Source organism: Lepus europaeus, chromosome 17 (assembly GCF_033115175.1).
Source record: "Lepus europaeus isolate LE1 chromosome 17, mLepTim1.pri, whole genome shotgun sequence".
NCBI classification, from domain to species: Eukaryota; Metazoa; Chordata; class Mammalia; order Lagomorpha; family Leporidae; genus Lepus; species Lepus europaeus.
Window position 1 is genome coordinate 5,729,860 of NC_084843.1, and position 16,073 is coordinate 5,745,932.

General features: G+C 52.7%; 1 protein-coding gene across 2 annotated transcripts in view; it reads left to right on the forward strand.

The window, feature by feature from the left end:
• Positions 1-16,073, forward strand: part of DHX32 (DEAH-box helicase 32 (putative)) — a 64,496-nt gene that overhangs the window by 26,655 nt on the left and 21,768 nt on the right. For both annotated transcript variants that reach the window (XM_062215002.1, XM_062215003.1), the window contains exons 4-7: positions 5,713-6,085; positions 11,436-11,681; positions 12,787-12,886; positions 12,977-13,135. In XM_062215002.1, the coding sequence (XP_062070986.1) occupies positions 5,713-6,085; positions 11,436-11,681; positions 12,787-12,886; positions 12,977-13,135 (878 nt within the window). The remainder of the gene's footprint in view (positions 1-5,712; positions 6,086-11,435; positions 11,682-12,786; positions 12,887-12,976; positions 13,136-16,073) is intronic.

The following is a 16,073-nucleotide window of genomic DNA, read 5'->3' on the forward strand; positions in this document are numbered from 1 at the left end:
ACCTGCGCCGCAGCACCAGCCTCTCTTGTTTTGGTTTCCTTACAGTTGCTCCTGTTGCCAGGGCACTGAACTTTCTTTTTCCACCAGTGCATTTTCCCAGACCAGCCCAGAATCAGCTGTACCGTGCAGCATTGCTGTAAACAGTTGAAGCCTCAGGAAAGAGGCCAGAACCACCAAAAAGCCCCTTCTGCCATAAGAGAAAACAGAACCTTATCTCTTCCCGGTAGTCTGTGTGCTGAAGAGGAGGCTGTAAGAGACTCCACCGCTGACTGGCAGCCGTTCACAGTGCAACTGACCTCTGACCCCTGTGCCTATGACCCCTCCCTAAGATGTGCATGTTGGTACTCCTGCAAGAGCGTTGTTGTGAGACCTGAACAAGTTAATATATGTGCCCAGCGCACGGCATATGTGCATGCTAGCTCTTTTTATCCTTTTAACTAGAACCTGACTCATCCTCCTGGAGAGAAACACTAGCCATAATTTTGAATAATTTCAAATTCATTATCTATTTAAATCAGAGGATGTAAGTTTGATTCCTAATCATATAAGATAATATTCTAGGGGCCGGCACTGTGGCGTAGTTGGTAAAGCCGCCGCCTGCAGTGCTGGCATTGTATACAGGAGCCGGTTCAAGTCCCGGCTGCCCCACTTCTAATCCAGCTCTCTACTATGGCCTGGGAAGGCAGTAGACAATGGCCCAAGTGCTTGGGCCTCTGCACCCACCTGGGAGACCCGGAAGAAGCTCCTGGCTCCTGGGTTCAGATCAGCTCAGCTCCGGCCGTTGTGGCCAACTGGGGAGTGAACCAGCAGATGGAAAACCTCTGTCTCTCTGCCTCTGCCTCTCTATAACTCTGCTTCTCAAAATAAATAAGTAAATATTTTTTAAAAAACATTTTTTAAAAAAGATAACTTGTATTTATTTTTTCATTTTCTTTGTAGCCCCTTAGTGTCTCATCCTTCAGACACATGATAGGCACTTAGCAAAGCTGTCTTTATGCCTGTGACCATTTGTTGTGGTGCCATATTTACCAATTTTTTAGTTCATTTTTGAGCTTTTTTCAGGTCTTTTTTGAAGCAGTGGGTACCTGAATATTATATACCTAAAATAGTCTTTTTGAACTACATATCAATCTGTAGAAGTGACACAGATTTCAGATACTGACCTTTTTAGTTTTGAAAGCTGAGAAGTTCTCAAATTATTGTTAAAGTCAAATTCATTATATATATGTACTTCAAAAAGTGTATGGAAAAATGGAATTGAAAGATAAGTTTATGGTTCTAAGTAGGTGTATTTCTCTTCATTAAGCTTTGCTAGGAAGGAAGGGAGGGAGGGAGGAAAAGAAGTTTATTTTGATTCAAAATAAATTTTTGAAATTTACCCAGTTTTTCCATATGCATTTTAATGAATTTATTGAAGACCCTGTATATACATGGGTTTTAAAATTGTTTTATACCAAAGTAAACTCTTCTTACTCCATTGTCCTTGAAGTTTTTGAAATACTCTCATGCTTGTAGACAATATTAATAAAGCTTTTACATATTGTATCATTTTTAGCTTTTTGAAATTATATCTTAAGAATTTAAAATGTAGATTGCACTTCCTGAGACCTTGGTTGTGTATCTGTGTTATTCTTCACGTTGTTAGCAGCAGCAGCACTTTCTAAAGCATTATACACACAATACCTTACTAACATAAAGGTAAGAAATACATCGCCGTGATAAGTAGAAAAACTAGGAAGATTTGCACTGTAAGTTTTAGGACCAAGCCTTCCTGATTCCTTGGTGTTTATATCATCACCTGGGAGGCCTTGCCTGCTCAGTCTAGTAGAATGTTAAATGTCACTGTCATGTATATGTTTTAGCGAACCCTAGGTACATCACCATTACACATATGCCCCTCCGCTTTGCAGCCACACTGCTTCCATACGGGCAGAGCTTAGGTGCGTTTTGCTGAAAAGGGAACAGAGATTCAACTTCTCACCCTGAAGAAGTGACATCGATTAGAACAGTGCATTTTGAAACAAGAGGCAGTAGTCACTTGCATCATTAGGTCACTCTTAGTGACCTCAGCAAAAGACCAGGAAGTGGCTGCATTTTGCACAGAGTGTTACACTGTAGCAATCAAGATGTTTTCATAAGTTTGAGAAAAGGAATGGTTGTCACTAGTCTCTAGTCGGGTCCTGGGGAGACAGGAGAAAGGAAGAGAAAGGCAGGGAGCCAAGGCTTTGTTCTCCAAAAGCTACACAGAGGAAGAACATGACCTCATCAGCAGCAAAGTCCTGGGGGTCTCTGTGACGTAACAGTGACACAGATGTACCAGGTATCCAGATGCAGGCCTGGCTCTGTCCCTGGAAGCTCAGTCAACCTTCCTGGGCCTCAGTTCCCTTATTTATAAATACGAGCTGATGATGGTGACCTTGAAGATTTACCCTGCAGGTTACATGAGAAAACGTGCACGCCAGCACATCAGCTGGCAGGCCTCAGGGCCTTCACGAACGTTTGTTTGCTTCCTTTTCTTTCTTTCTTGAAAGGGGTTAATCGAGGACTGTGTCAGGGGCCCCAAGACCACTCCCAGGTTCCGTAGGATTCAGCCGTGTAAGGTTCACTGCAGGAGCAAGCGTTGCACCTAGCAGTTAAGACGCTGCTGTCGGGGCCAGTGTCGTGGCGCAGCGGGTGAAGCTGCCGCCTGCAAGCCGGCATCCCGTCCACCGTGGATCCAGCTCCCTGCTGATTCACCTGGGAAAGCAGCAGAAGGTGGCCCCAGGGCACCTATTTGGGAGACCTGGAAGAGGCTCCTGGCTTTGGACTGGCCCAGCCCCAGCCCCAGCCCAGCCGTTACAGCCTTTTGAGGAGCAAACCAGCAGATGGAACATCTCTGTCTCTTCCTCTTTCACTGTAACTCTATCTTTCAAATGAATAAAATGCATCTTTAAAAACAAAACTGCTACCCCACAGTTCCTGGCCCTTCCCAGCTCATCCCAGGGTCCCTCCAAGGCAGACCCTGGGAGAGAGCAGTGATGGCTCAAGTAATTTGTTTCTTGCCAACCACAGGAGAGACCCGGATTGATCCTGGCTCCTGACTTCAACTCTGGTCCAATTCCAGCCTTTGTGTGTGGGTATTTGGGGAATGAGCCAGTGGACGAGAGCTTATTGTCTTTTGTTGCAGTGAAAGGATACAAAGCAAACCCATGGGAAGGCAGTGGTGACGGGGTGAGGTGCAGAGGAAGCCAGGGACAGAGGCCTCTCCCAGTGGGTGGCATGGACTCTGCAGCTGTCCTCCAGCAGCGAAGGTGACAGGTAGTACGGTCGATAGTGGAGCTTCCATTGGAGGTGGAGTGCCATGGAGGTTGTCCAGGGCTGGCCACATGGACACCATCTGCCCATTACGTCCAAAATTCCAGACTCCCAGAAGAAAGGCACATGTTCAGCATAAACTGTATTGCTCAACAGTGAGGCAGAGTCCTGGGAGGCTTGAGTCACCCTCTCCCCACATCTAACGTCCCAGAGAGCAGCAAGGGCCGACCTTGCAAGCCAGCGTTTCTCGGCACTGCAGTCCCCGGGCCACGTGTACCAGAGAAAGTAGACAGTACTTTAAATGGGTGGAAAGCTTAAAGAACTAGTGTCTTTAAGCAATAATTTAGAGAAACATGTAACTAGTATCAAAGATATTTTCATAGCGCTGAATGACTAATGGGCGGTTATTTTAATTATTTTTTTAAAGGTGCATTTGTTTACTTGAAGGGCAGAGTTACAGAAAGAGAGCGAGATCTTCCATCCACTGGTTCATTCCCTAAATGGCCACAATGGCGGGAGCTGCGCCGATCCAAAGCCAGCAGCCAAGAGCTTCCTCCAGGTCTCCCGCGTGGGTGCAGGGGCCCAAGTACTTGGGCCATCCTCCACTGCTTCCCCAAGCCATTAACAGGGAGCTGAATCAGAAGTGGAGCGGCTGGGCCGTGAACTGGTGCCCATATGAGTTGCTGGCGCTGCAGACCGAGACTTTACCCACTACACCACGGTGCCAGCCCCTATTTTTATTATTTAAAAAATAAGATGCCAAGAGCTAATGTGGGAAGGGAGGTAGCCAGCAAGGAGGAACGGAGGCCTGCCAGCTTCCGCACTGCAGCCCCATGTGCACCACAGCCCCCTCCTCGCCAAGCACAGGGACCAGAGACCACTGCTGGGTAGAAATGTCCAGTGTGCTGTGTTCCCGTGATGCCCTTTAGATCATAATAAAATAGCCATGGCCAACACACCTACTCCCATCACTCACCTGACACCATGACACTTCCAAGCTTTCCACAGAAATAGGGGAACTCAAGCCCTGCCCCAAACTCCACCCCTTTTGAAATCCAATTAAGCCGTGCTTCGGGCACCAGCCCCTGTGCCTCCCAGGACTGTGAGAGGACAGCGCCACACCCAGGGGAGGGCAGTGTTCACCCTCTGGAGGTTATTGGCACTTCCTCCCCCATGTAGACTTGCCTATATGTAAATCTCACTTCTTGACAACCTTTATCTACATCTCTTCCTTGTATTTCTCATGTGGCAACAAGAACCCAGGCCAAGCCCAGCCACAGGCCACCCCCCAGCAGAACCACCAGGGAACCCCACCAGAATCACTACACCCCCAGCAGAACCACCAGGGAACCCCACCAGAATCACTACACCCCCAGCAGAACCACCAGGGAATCCCACCAGAACCACTACACCCCCAGCAGAACCACCAGGGAATCCCACCAGAACCACTACACCCCCAGCAGAACCACCAGGGAATCCCACCAGAACCACTACACCCCCAGCAGAACTACCAGGGAACCCCACCAGAACCACTACACCCCCAGCAGAACCACCAGGGAATCCCACCAGAACCACTATACCCCCAGCAGGACTACCAGGGAACCCCACCAGAACCACTACACCCCCAGCAGAACCACCAGGGAATCCCACCAGAACCACTACACCCCCAGCAGAACTACCAGGGAACCCCACCAGAATCACTACACCCCCAGCAGGACCACCAGGGAATCCCACCAGAACCACTACACCCCCAGCAGAACCACCAGGGAATCCCAGAACCACTACACCCCCAGCAGAACTACCAGGGGACCCCACCAGAATCACTACACCCCCAGCAGAACCACCAGGGGACCCCAGAATCACTAGTGGTCCCTGCCCCTTCCAGGGATCCAGGCCAGTTTGCTGCTCCGCTCAGATAGGTGGCTTCTTTGTAGATGCTTTTGCTTGATGACCTTGGGGACATCGTCTCCCACAGCAAGCCACCAGCATCGATGCCCCCACAGTGGGCCTCGCTAGCCCTGGCCTGAGCCAGGGTTGTCCTTGTATCCTTGAAAACTGTACACTTTTCCTTCGAGCTCTCCCACTGGTAGAAGACAGGAGAGAATTCTTACCTGCCAAGGGTCTTTCATGGTGATTTCTTTTTGTTTACAACACAGAGGGCAGACGTTAAACTCAACTCCTGTTTCTATTTGAAGTAAACATTTAGGCAGAGGTTTTTAACCTGGGATTCAGCAACGGCCTTTAGTCTGTGAACATACACAGTGGGGGCAAATAATTTCGTGTACGTCTGTGTTTGTGGGTCGGCAGATTTTATCAGCCCAAGGGAGCCTTGGCTCCAAACGGGGGGGGGGGGGGGGGGGGGGATGCTGCCGTGACTTGGGGTCGGCGTGGTCTCACGTCCCTGTTTCTTCCTCCCAGGTACTGCACTGATGATATGCTGCAGAGGGAAATGATGTCCAACCCCTTTCTGGGTAGCTATGGGGTCATCATCGTAGATGACGTGCACGAACGAAGCATTGCCACAGACGTGCTGCTCGGACTTCTGAAAGACGTTTTGCTCGCGAGACCAGAACTGAAGCTCATCATCAACTCCTCGCCACTGCTGATCAGCAAACTCAGCTCCTACTACGGAGACGTGCCCCTCATAGAGGTGAAGAGCAAGCACGCCGTGGAGGTCGTGTACCTCAGCGGTGCTCAGAAGGACTCTTTGAAGTCGATTTTGAGCCTGATCTTTGAAATCCACCACTCGGGTGAGAAGGGTGACATCGTCGTCTTTCTGGCCTGTGAACAAGTAAGTGTGTGATGTTCTAGCTCAGCCGAATACATAACACAGGGCTCGTCTGGGAGGCTTGTAACACACACACACGGGTCTCTGCTTACCACTTAACTGTTTAAATATTGGCTTCTGTCACACTCCTCTTTGTAGACTTACCAAGAAGCAGGATAAATAAAACCTGCGCCTAAAAGGAGAACCAGGGCAGTTTCTCAAAGTCACACACTGTTCTGACAACAAAGATATGGGACGCATGTCGGGGGGTCCTCAGCAGCCTCCCTTCCTTCTGGTCCTGGCCCGCAGGGTGCTGCCCAGCGCAAAGCCTCATGGGCTCGCTCCAAACAGCGTTCCCTCGTGCTGCAGAGGCCGGGAGACTCCAGCTCAGCCCCAGCTGCGGCGCCCCAGTGAAGAGCAGGAGAAGGACCTGAGCGCCTGGCCACAGCTGCCCCATGACAGCGGGACGGGAGGCAGGAACGTGGTGAATGGCACCCTCCGGATGGCCGACTCCCCAGAGGGGACCCCTTTCCTTGCAAGGAGGAGGAGAGAAATCCTCGTTAGGACTTTTGGGAGGAACACGCGGAACTGTGCAGGTGGCCGCGTTTCTGTCCCGTTTCTGCTCTCAGGCGCGGCACCTGCGGGCCGTGCTCCTCTGTTCATTGCGGCTGCACCGCCCCTCCTGCCCTCTCCAGCCTCTGTGGGTGAGTCTGACGGCTCCAGGAGCCCTGGAGCTCCACTGCTCATCTCCGAGGCTCGTGGCCTGGCCTCCTCTTCCTGCCCATCTTCCCGGGCAGTGAAGACAGGAGCATTTAGACCATGACTCAGACCTGTGGCCGTTCCAGTGATTGGCCAGAAACCAGAGCAGAAGCTCTGCCAGTGGCCCAGCCACCAGCCGGACAGACTCACCAGCCGGACAGAGCCACCAGCCGGACAGACAGACCCACCATCCAGACAGACAACCACCATCCGTATGGACAGACCCACCAGCCAGACAGATCCACCAACTGGACGGACAGACTCATCAGACAGAGTCACCAGCTGTACGGACAGACCCACCAGCCAGAAGGACCGATCCACCAGGCGGACAGACCCACCAGCAGAACAGACAGAGCCTTTTCCTGAGTGCTCACGAGCTCCAAAATACTTGGAGAAGCATCAGTTCTACTCCGGTCACAGCTAAAGGGTGACCCGTCCCCCGCTCTGGGGACTTCAGGGTCCTCACAGCTGAAATGACATCTGTTTCCATAACTTCAGATCTCACACGTGTAACTGCAGGGTGTGTGTCAGCCTCCTGTGTGAAGACGGCTCACTCTCGAGCAGTAAACCTCCTGTGTGCTACTATGATCTATTCGATTGTCGTCCCCTCTTCTTGCACGGCGCGGAATCCTCAGGCAGGTCCAGAGGGGGGTCATGGAGTGATTGAGACAGAAGATGGAAAGAGAGCGAGATTGTCAGTGTAACTGTGCTGACACCTAAGGAAGGGGAGAGTGGCAGGATCAGAACAGAAAACTCCGAGAGTCGGGAACGCTGGCCGAGGACGCAGACGCTCGCTCCCCCGCCCCGGGAGGAGCGCTGGTCCATCAAGGCAGAGTGAACAGAAACTCCGAAGTGGATTTTGGGAAATAAACCTCCTAACAGAATCGAGGAGGCGGGCCTGTGGTGGCCGACCGTTGTAGGTTTAGTGTAACCGCAGGGAACGGCAGAGACTTCGGAACCTGAGACCTGAGGAATGCACTTCTGTTGGGCCGTGGAATCGGCAGCCTCTGGTGAGGCTGGCGGCAGGGGCGGCCTGGAAAGCGACGGTGCTTGGGTGAAAGCTGCCGGCGGAGCCTCAGGGTGGTGGGGGCAGCAGCCATGACCAGGGCCTCACTGGCAGCTGGGGTGGCCTCCTTGCTGGCCAGAGGCACAGAGGGTGGGCCCCACCCCGGCCAGCCACTGCAATCCCCTGGCTGCCGGCACCTTGCCTGGGAGCCAGGATTTTTTCTCACAATTCAGCCCTGAGTCCCAGTGTCACCTGGCGTGCTTGTCCCCAGCCACCGCCTGTCGAGCTTGCCTTCTGCGCTCGTTCCGCAGGGCCCCATGTCTGGCCCTCACTTATGGTCTTGGAAGGTGTCTCTTGGAAGGATTCACCTTGCTCAGAAATCCATGTTAACAGCTATCGATCTTGTCTCTCTGTGCTATTTGAAGCTCTCTTGATTTCTACATAAAACTTTAAAGCCTGCCACAACAATTAAACACCATGTGAAAACAAACTCAGGCAGCCTAATAGATGCTTGCTAGTGGTCATTGTTTTTGGTTTTTTGTTTGTTTGTTTAATTTTTTTGACAGAGTGGATGGTGAGAGAGAGACAGAGAGAAAGGTCTTCCTTTTCCGTTGGTTCACCCCCCAATGGCTGCTATGGCCAGCACACCGCACTGATCCGAAGCCGGGAGCCAGGTGCTTCTCCTGGTTTCCCATGCAGGGCCCAAGGACTTGGGCCATCCTCCACTGCCCTCCCGGGCCATTTCAGAGAGCTGGCCTGGAAGAGGAGCGACTGGGACAGAATCCGGCGCCCCGACCAGGACTAGAACCCGGTGTGCCGGCACCACAGGCGGAGGATTAACCTATTGAGCCGCAGTGCCGGCCTGTTTTTGTTTGTTTTAAGGCATACACTTTTTTTTTTCATCTACTTGAGAGGCAGAGTGACAGAGAGACAGAGATCTTCCATCCACTGATTCACTCCCCAAATGTCCACAACAGCCAGGGCCAGGTTAAGCCGAAGCCAGGATCTCAAAACTCCAGCTTGGCCTCCCATGTGGGTGGCAGTGGCCTAGGCACTGCCTTCCCATCCACTGCCTTCCCAGGAAACTGGGTCAGAAGCAGGGGCAGCCGGGACTCAGCAGGTGCTGTGATACGGGATCCCAGCGCCCACGTGGCAGCCCAGCCCACTGCGCCACAACTCTCACCCTTGTATTCATTTCTTGCCAATATGTACCAAAACTCAACCTTAGAAGCCAACCACCACTAAAAGTTTTAGCAGCTAGAACAAAAAAAATTAGTGGCTAAAATACCTTTTTTTTTTTTTAACAGTATTCTAAGAGAACAGTATTCTAGGTGGTTTGTGTTGCTAGGAAGTAGCTTGTCAGTGGGCTGCTGGAATGGGGTCTTGCCTCTCAGCTCCAGGTCTTCTGTCGGGCTGAGAACACCTGTGAACTCTGCCAGGTGCAGCTGCCACGTGCGCAGAGTGCGTGCACGTGCTTGTGAGGCTAACCAGCAGCCCAAGCACTTTCCTTTTCCTTCTCATTTCTAAGCTTTGGTCATATAGCAGTGATGCAAAATGAAGTGACCGGATTGTAAAAATGCAGGCAGAGTGGCAAGTCTTCGTCCCTAAGCAGCAGTCGTGCTCGTAGCCTGTTGAAGCACTGTGCACCAAGCAAACCAGCACTCGCAGAGAGGGACGTGCGCGTGGGGGAAGGACCTGTGTGACTGCTGATGTGGGACCTGGCACCGCAGCCTCTGCCCTGAGGTCCCCAGAGGACAGCTCGCCCCACCTCCAGAACCTGAGGTGCCCTGCTCTTTCCCTAGGCCATGGTGCAGAGGAGGAGGGGTGGAGATTGGAATTCAGTTCCACGTCTGAAATGGGGTGAGCCCCGGGCACAGTGGGTAAGGCGTCCCACTGCGGAGCGCCTGGGTTTGGTGCCCACCCTCAGCTCCTGGTGCCGCCTCTTGCTGATGTAGGCTCTGGAAGACAGTGGTGATGGCTCAGGAGTTGCAAGACCTGGATTGAGCCCCTGACTCCTGATTTTGGCCCTTCTGTTGCAGTCATTTGGGGTAATAAAGAGTGAATGGGAACTCTGTCAAGTAAATTAAAAAAAAAAAGAAAAGAAAAAAAACACAGCTGTAATAGTCATGGGAGACCATCTCCCATTTTTTTTATTTTTAATGACCTCTATTGACTGTATAAATGGGTCCACTGTAGGAATCTGTTAGCCCCTAATAAGGTATAGATTTTGGAAATATTAAAGGGAGTAGGAATTACATTCGGTCCCTTCTATTTTATATAAGATTAAAAAAAAAAACCTGTGATTTGAAAGATAGTAAAATACTGTCTAGAATATTGTCTAAAATGTCTCACCCTTGTACATAGTGTTACTTGTACATAGTGTTATGGCAAATAATAGTTTATTCCTAACCTATTTGTCAGTGAAACATTTTTTTTAAAAGATTTATTTATTTATTTGAAAGTCAGTGTTACACAGAGAGAGGAGAGGCAGAGAGAGAGAGACAGAGAGAGGTCTTCCATTCACTGGTTCACTCCGCAGTTGGCTGCAACAGCTGGAGCTGTGCTGATCTGAAGCCAGGAGCCAGGAGCTTCTTCCAGCTCTCCCACACGGGTGCAGGGACCCAGGCACTTGGGCCATCTTCTACTGCTTTCCCAGGCCACAGCAGAGAGCTGGATTGGAAGTGGAGCAGCTGGACCTGAACCGGTGCCCTTATGGGATGCCGGCGCTTCAGGCCAGGGCGTTAACCTGCTGTGCCACAGCACTGGCCCCAAACATTTTTATTTATTTACATTTTTCCTTTATCTGAGAGGGAGAGAACTTCCATCCACTGGTTCATTCCCAGGTGCCTGAAATGGCCCCAGGCTGGGGGCTGAACCCAGAAGCTGGGAGCCCAGTCCAGTCTCGCCCATGTCTCCCATGTGGGCGGCAGGGACCCAAGTCCTCGAGCCATCACTGCTGCCTCCTGGGGCGTGCATTCTCAGGAAGCCGGAGCCAGCAGGTAGTGCTGTCACCCACAGATGGAGCTCCTTGCTCCTGGCTTCAGCCTCCCCAGCAGGCAACTGGAGAGAACCAGTGGGTGGAAGATCTCTCCTTCCTTCTCTGTCACTCTGCCTTCCAAGTAAATGAAACTTAAAAAAAGTGATGTATCATTGATGTGAGAAGATTTTTGTTTACCTGCCACTGGCAATGGGTATGTGAAGTTGCATCATGCTAGAAATAGAGCAGGATAAATACACAAAGGCAAAGATAGTACATTTCACAAGAGGAAGACTGTTGGTAAAGGCAGTGAACTTGCTAATAAATTGTATTTGACTTCTCCAAAGAAATTTTCTCTTCCAGTTATATCTCCTTTCCTTATTTAAAGATGTGTACTCTCTCTCTTGCTCTGTGTGTGTGTCCATCACCCTGCCTTTCAAATAAATAAATCTTAAAAAAAAAAAAAGGAAACAGATGTATATATGTTGACACAGCATTTCTTTCCCTATCTACATTATACAGTGTCGCCTACACTTGTAGTTAATTCAGACTTTTTTTTAAGGAGGGAAGTTGTATTATACTTATTTCTCATGGATGATGCTATTTATTTGTTTATTTATTTGTTGCCGTAGGACATTGAAAAAGCCTATGAAATTGTCTGTCAGGAAGGCTCTCACTTGAACCCAGATCTTGGAGAACTGGTGGTGGTTCCTTTGTATCCGAAAGAGAAGTGTACACTGTTCAAGCCGGCCGACGAGGCAGAGAGAAGATGCCAGGCCTCTCAGAGGAGAGTGGTGCTGACCACCAGCTCTGGCGAATCTTTGATCTGGAGCAACACCGTCAGATTTGTTATTGATGTGGGTGTGGAAAGAAGGAAGGTAATTATGACCGCATTGGTTAATAATCACGGATGATTCCTGAGCACCAGTTCCTTGGGTTCCCAGCCTTTTGTTGACTGGAAGGTGAAGGTGAAATGTGTGACCCGGAGGTGCCCGGAACTTGAGGCACGCGTGTGGGGAAGGATTCCTGCAGCTTTCCTGAGCAGGGGGTTGTCAGAAAGAAACTAAACCAGCCGAGATGCCAGAGGGGAGGTTCTGAGCAGACACAGCCACAAAAGCGCAGAGGCGACTCCTCCTCGTCACTGTCTTCCTAGGCCAGGGCCTAGCAGAGCAAATGATCTGACTCCTAACTGAGTCCTGTATGCCTCTGTGTGTATCTGATGGATAACTTTGTAGCCCTGAATCACGGTAATTAAAATCTTGCCCTAGCGAATTTACCAGAAACAAGTTTCAAGTGCACTGACTTTAATTTTAGCAAATTTTAGCTTTTAATTGACATGAGAATATTTTCATCCTAAATCTTTTTATTTTTTTTTACTACTTTTAAATAAACTACCCAAAAAAATGAAAATAAGATATCCCAATTTCTAAAGACACTGGGACTTCGTGAGCCATGGCGTTTGAGCATTTGAACCTCCTGAATATTGGTCTGGTTACTGCGTCCCCTCCTGGGGACCATGGGCCTCCTCAGTGTCCTCGTCGTACTGGGACGCAGCAGTCCCAGCGGCTGTGAAGGTTGCCTTGGTGACAGGGAGGGTTGGTCCTGTTGCTTCTGTCCACGGTCGGGGCGCCCAGAGCCTCACTTGCCCCTCAGTCACCCTGAGTTCCCGGTGCAGTCTCTGTGTAGCTGTGATGCCCGGAGAAGCACTGGACTTGTGAGGAAGGTGAGACCGCTGAGGTCACAGTGCGTGTCAGCGAGACTTGGGAGGGACCACACCACACTGACGGTCATGCGAGCATGCACTGGGGGGCCCAGTGCGAGCCCAGGGCCTGTGTGAGCACATCGCCTGGCGGGAGGGGGCCCACGGCCAGCCTGCCCCAGGGCCTGTGTGAGCGCAGGGCCTGTGTGAGCGCAGGGCCTGTGTGAGCGCGTCGCCTGGCGGGAGGGGGCCAGCCTGCTGCATGCCGGTGTCTCCGTTTGCAGGTGTACAACCCGAGAATCAGAGCCACCTCCCTTGTCACGCAGCCCATCAGCCAGAGCCAGGCAGAGATCCGCAAGCAGATCGTCGGCGCATCCTCCTCAGGTAGCACGGCGGACACCAGATCCGCGTCGCGTAAACCTGCCCGGGGCAGCCGAGACGCGGCCGCCACAGCGCTCTGCCTGTCTCTTCCAGGCAAGCTCTTCTGTCTGTACGCCGAGGAATTCGCCTCCAAAGACATGCGGCCCCTGAAGCCGGCAGAGATGCAGGAAGCCAACCTGACGCGCATGGTGCTGTTCCTGAAGAGGATAGACATCGCGGGCCTGGGCCACTGCAGCTTCATGAACCGGCCAGGTAGTGCCGAGGGCGGGCCGCGGGGCCGGCGGCAGCGTGTGCTGGCGCTGGGCATCTTTTCCCATAGAGGCGGAGATTCTCTGGGGGCCACTTCTCAAAGAACACTGCAGGGAGTAGCTCTGGGCCAGTGGGAGTGCTCTGCTGTGGGCCGCAGTCGGGGCTGCAGCCGGGGCAGAGTCTGTTGGAGGGGACATTGCTGGCACACGGCCCCTTTAGGATTCCTGTCGCCGCCCTGAAATGTCAGTCTGTTGCCACAGGGGTCAGACTTGGGCGTGAGCAGTCAAGTTGTGAGGCTCTGGGCTCAGACTGTCTCGCTACAACCTGAACACTTCTCTCCGGGGGATGGACAGAGCACACTGGGAGAAGCCCCCTGTCCTGGAAGAGCCCCTGTGCTCCAGAGCCTTGGTGGGCCCTGCACTGCTCCCCCAGCCAGTGCTACCTTGGAAGTCAGAGCGCTGAGTAGGAGGCTAAGGAGACACGGAGTGGGCGGCTGTGCCTGTGCCGGGGCAGAGCCTTCCCTCACGTGCAGGGAGGCGGGCGGCTGCTTCTGCCTTCCTGGCCAGCGGCCGGCCTGCCCTGGGTGCTGGGTGCACATCGCCACGATGCAGGTTCCAGGCGGTAATGTTGGCCGTGTGGGCTAAGATGGCATCTTCAGCTAGGCTGCTGGGGAGGGCCTGGAAGCAGCAGTGTCTGCTTGTCCCCATCCATGGGCGCCCTGCCGGTCCCCTCGGGTGACGTTCACAGGGCCCTGCTGACCTGTCACCTCACCCCACACCAGCACCAGGGCCGGGAGGCGGGCGCTCTCCCACGCTTTGTCTTACGGTGAGGCCGCTGAGTCACAAAGCAATGAGCTAACTCACGCAGACGGGGACAGACCTGTCAGAGGAGGGGTAGCCCTCACGAGACAATCCTAGGAGGTGACGTCAAATTGTGACGTGCATATGGTGAACCCAGTCCGCTTTGTGCTACTTAGAAAGCGCTAAGAATGGTGGCAGGTTGGGGGTGGGGTGAGACACGGGCCGGAGTCGGAGGGCCCCCAGAGCCAGGCTGCAGCAGCCCTGTGGCTGGGATCCCCGTGCTCTGGAAGTGAAGCCATTCTTTGCTTTTCTTCTGGTCTTTGAGGAAGAAAGATCTGGAAGGTGAGGTCCCCTCCGCTTTGGTCATTTCTGTGGCCTCAGGGCTTCGGGTGGCTTGGCTTCGTCATAGATGAACCAGCTACTGAAACTATTCCAGAAACTTCCCCTGAAGAAACAGGTTTCCTCTGTGGAAACTGCTCCTTCAGTTTCACCCACTGCCTGTCGCTTAAGCCCAGAATCACTGCCCGCTGGTGTCCCAGGCGTCTTCCTGCTCGGGGGAGTGGACGTTCCTGGGCTGGACGCGCAGGTGCGCCAGAGGCGGGCGGGGACAGTGTCTCGGGTTCCCCCAGCAGCGCAGGGCAGCGCGCGGAACCACTGTGCTCACTCTCGCCCTCTGGGCTGCGTTCTCCCTGGGGCCTAAGCTGGGAGCTGCAGACACGGGGACAGTTTGGCTTTTGTCTCCTGACAATACACACACAACCATTTTCTGCTGCGCTGGGGGAAAACATAACTGTGGGGCGGATTAACTCTGACTCACGGTTTGGGAAGCAGAGAGACGCTTGCAGCTGCTGCGTCTGATTCAGCTTCTGATGGAAATGCGCAGACGCAGCAAAGTGGCCGCCCTTTCAGGACCCGTGAGCCGTATGAAAACGACTCTGGCATAACTAGGCTGCAGCGATTAGCGGAATTCCCTCAACAGGAGCTCTTTTTGAAAATCCGTTTCCTTTTCCATCCCTGACTGCCTGAGGTTGACCTGCATTGTGACAGTCACTGCTGATCTGGGGCAGGGAGCTCGGGACCGCCTGACCACTTCCGTGGGCACAGATGCCCTGAGACTGCCGTTATCACCCTGGGAAGGCCATGGTGCCCAATGGACACTGGGAGAAAAGCCAGCTGGGATGGACCAGACTGCACCGGCTGTCCTCTGAGTCTGGACTCAGAACTCATTTTGGTGGTGGCCAGAGCACTGGCTTCAGAGTGATCTCTGGTTCCTTGAATTGTGTAGGGATCTATCTTTCCTTTCACAGACTGCCAGGCGTGGCACGCAAGACAGAGGCCTCTCGAGAGCAGAGAAAGCTGCAGGAGAATGAGCTGGGGCCTGCAGAGGCCAGCATTGGCCCTGGGAGCAGGGGTCCCAGAGCTGCCCCTGGTGGTGAAACAGCCTGCTGGGACAGTGTCTGCATGCTGAATGCCCAGTTTGTGAGCAAATGGACCAGGGAGCGTGTCTGCCAATCACTGAAAACCTGGGGCAGTGCTCTGGAACCTAGACATGGTTCTGAAAAGTTTACAGTCTATGCTAAGGGGAGAATGAGAGAAAAACAAGCTGTTGACTGCCTAACCCTTTGTGTGCGGGCCCTCCTGTCCGCAGGCAGGCCTCACGCTGGGGCTTGCATCCGAACGGGCAGACTGACAGGGGCAGGCCCCGGCCTCTAAGCTAACGAAGTGCTCTTGTCTGTTTAAGGCCACGAAGGATCTGTTACATCTTCCGATGGGGGCGGGTGTGAACAGAGCCGGGCCAAGGTGCTGGTGCCACGGGGGTTCCTGAGAGGTACAGATGAGACTCTCATGTGAAAGCACTCCTTTGACTGTCCTTGTGTTTGGATGGAGACCATAGCAGGAGCACTGGCCTCAGGGTCACATGAGGTCCAGCGGTGGCTGTGCTGGTGGCACCCACCGCTTTCAAACTGCATGCTGGGGCCAGCACTGGCCCCAAGGTTAAGACACCCCCTGGGCATCCACATCCCATATCCGAGTGCCTGGTGCGAGTCCTGGCCCTGCTTCCAATTCCAGCTCCTGCCAAGAAGTAGCTGACGTATGATGTTGATAGATTACCCAGGGAGGTAACCGATGCCGGCTGCAGC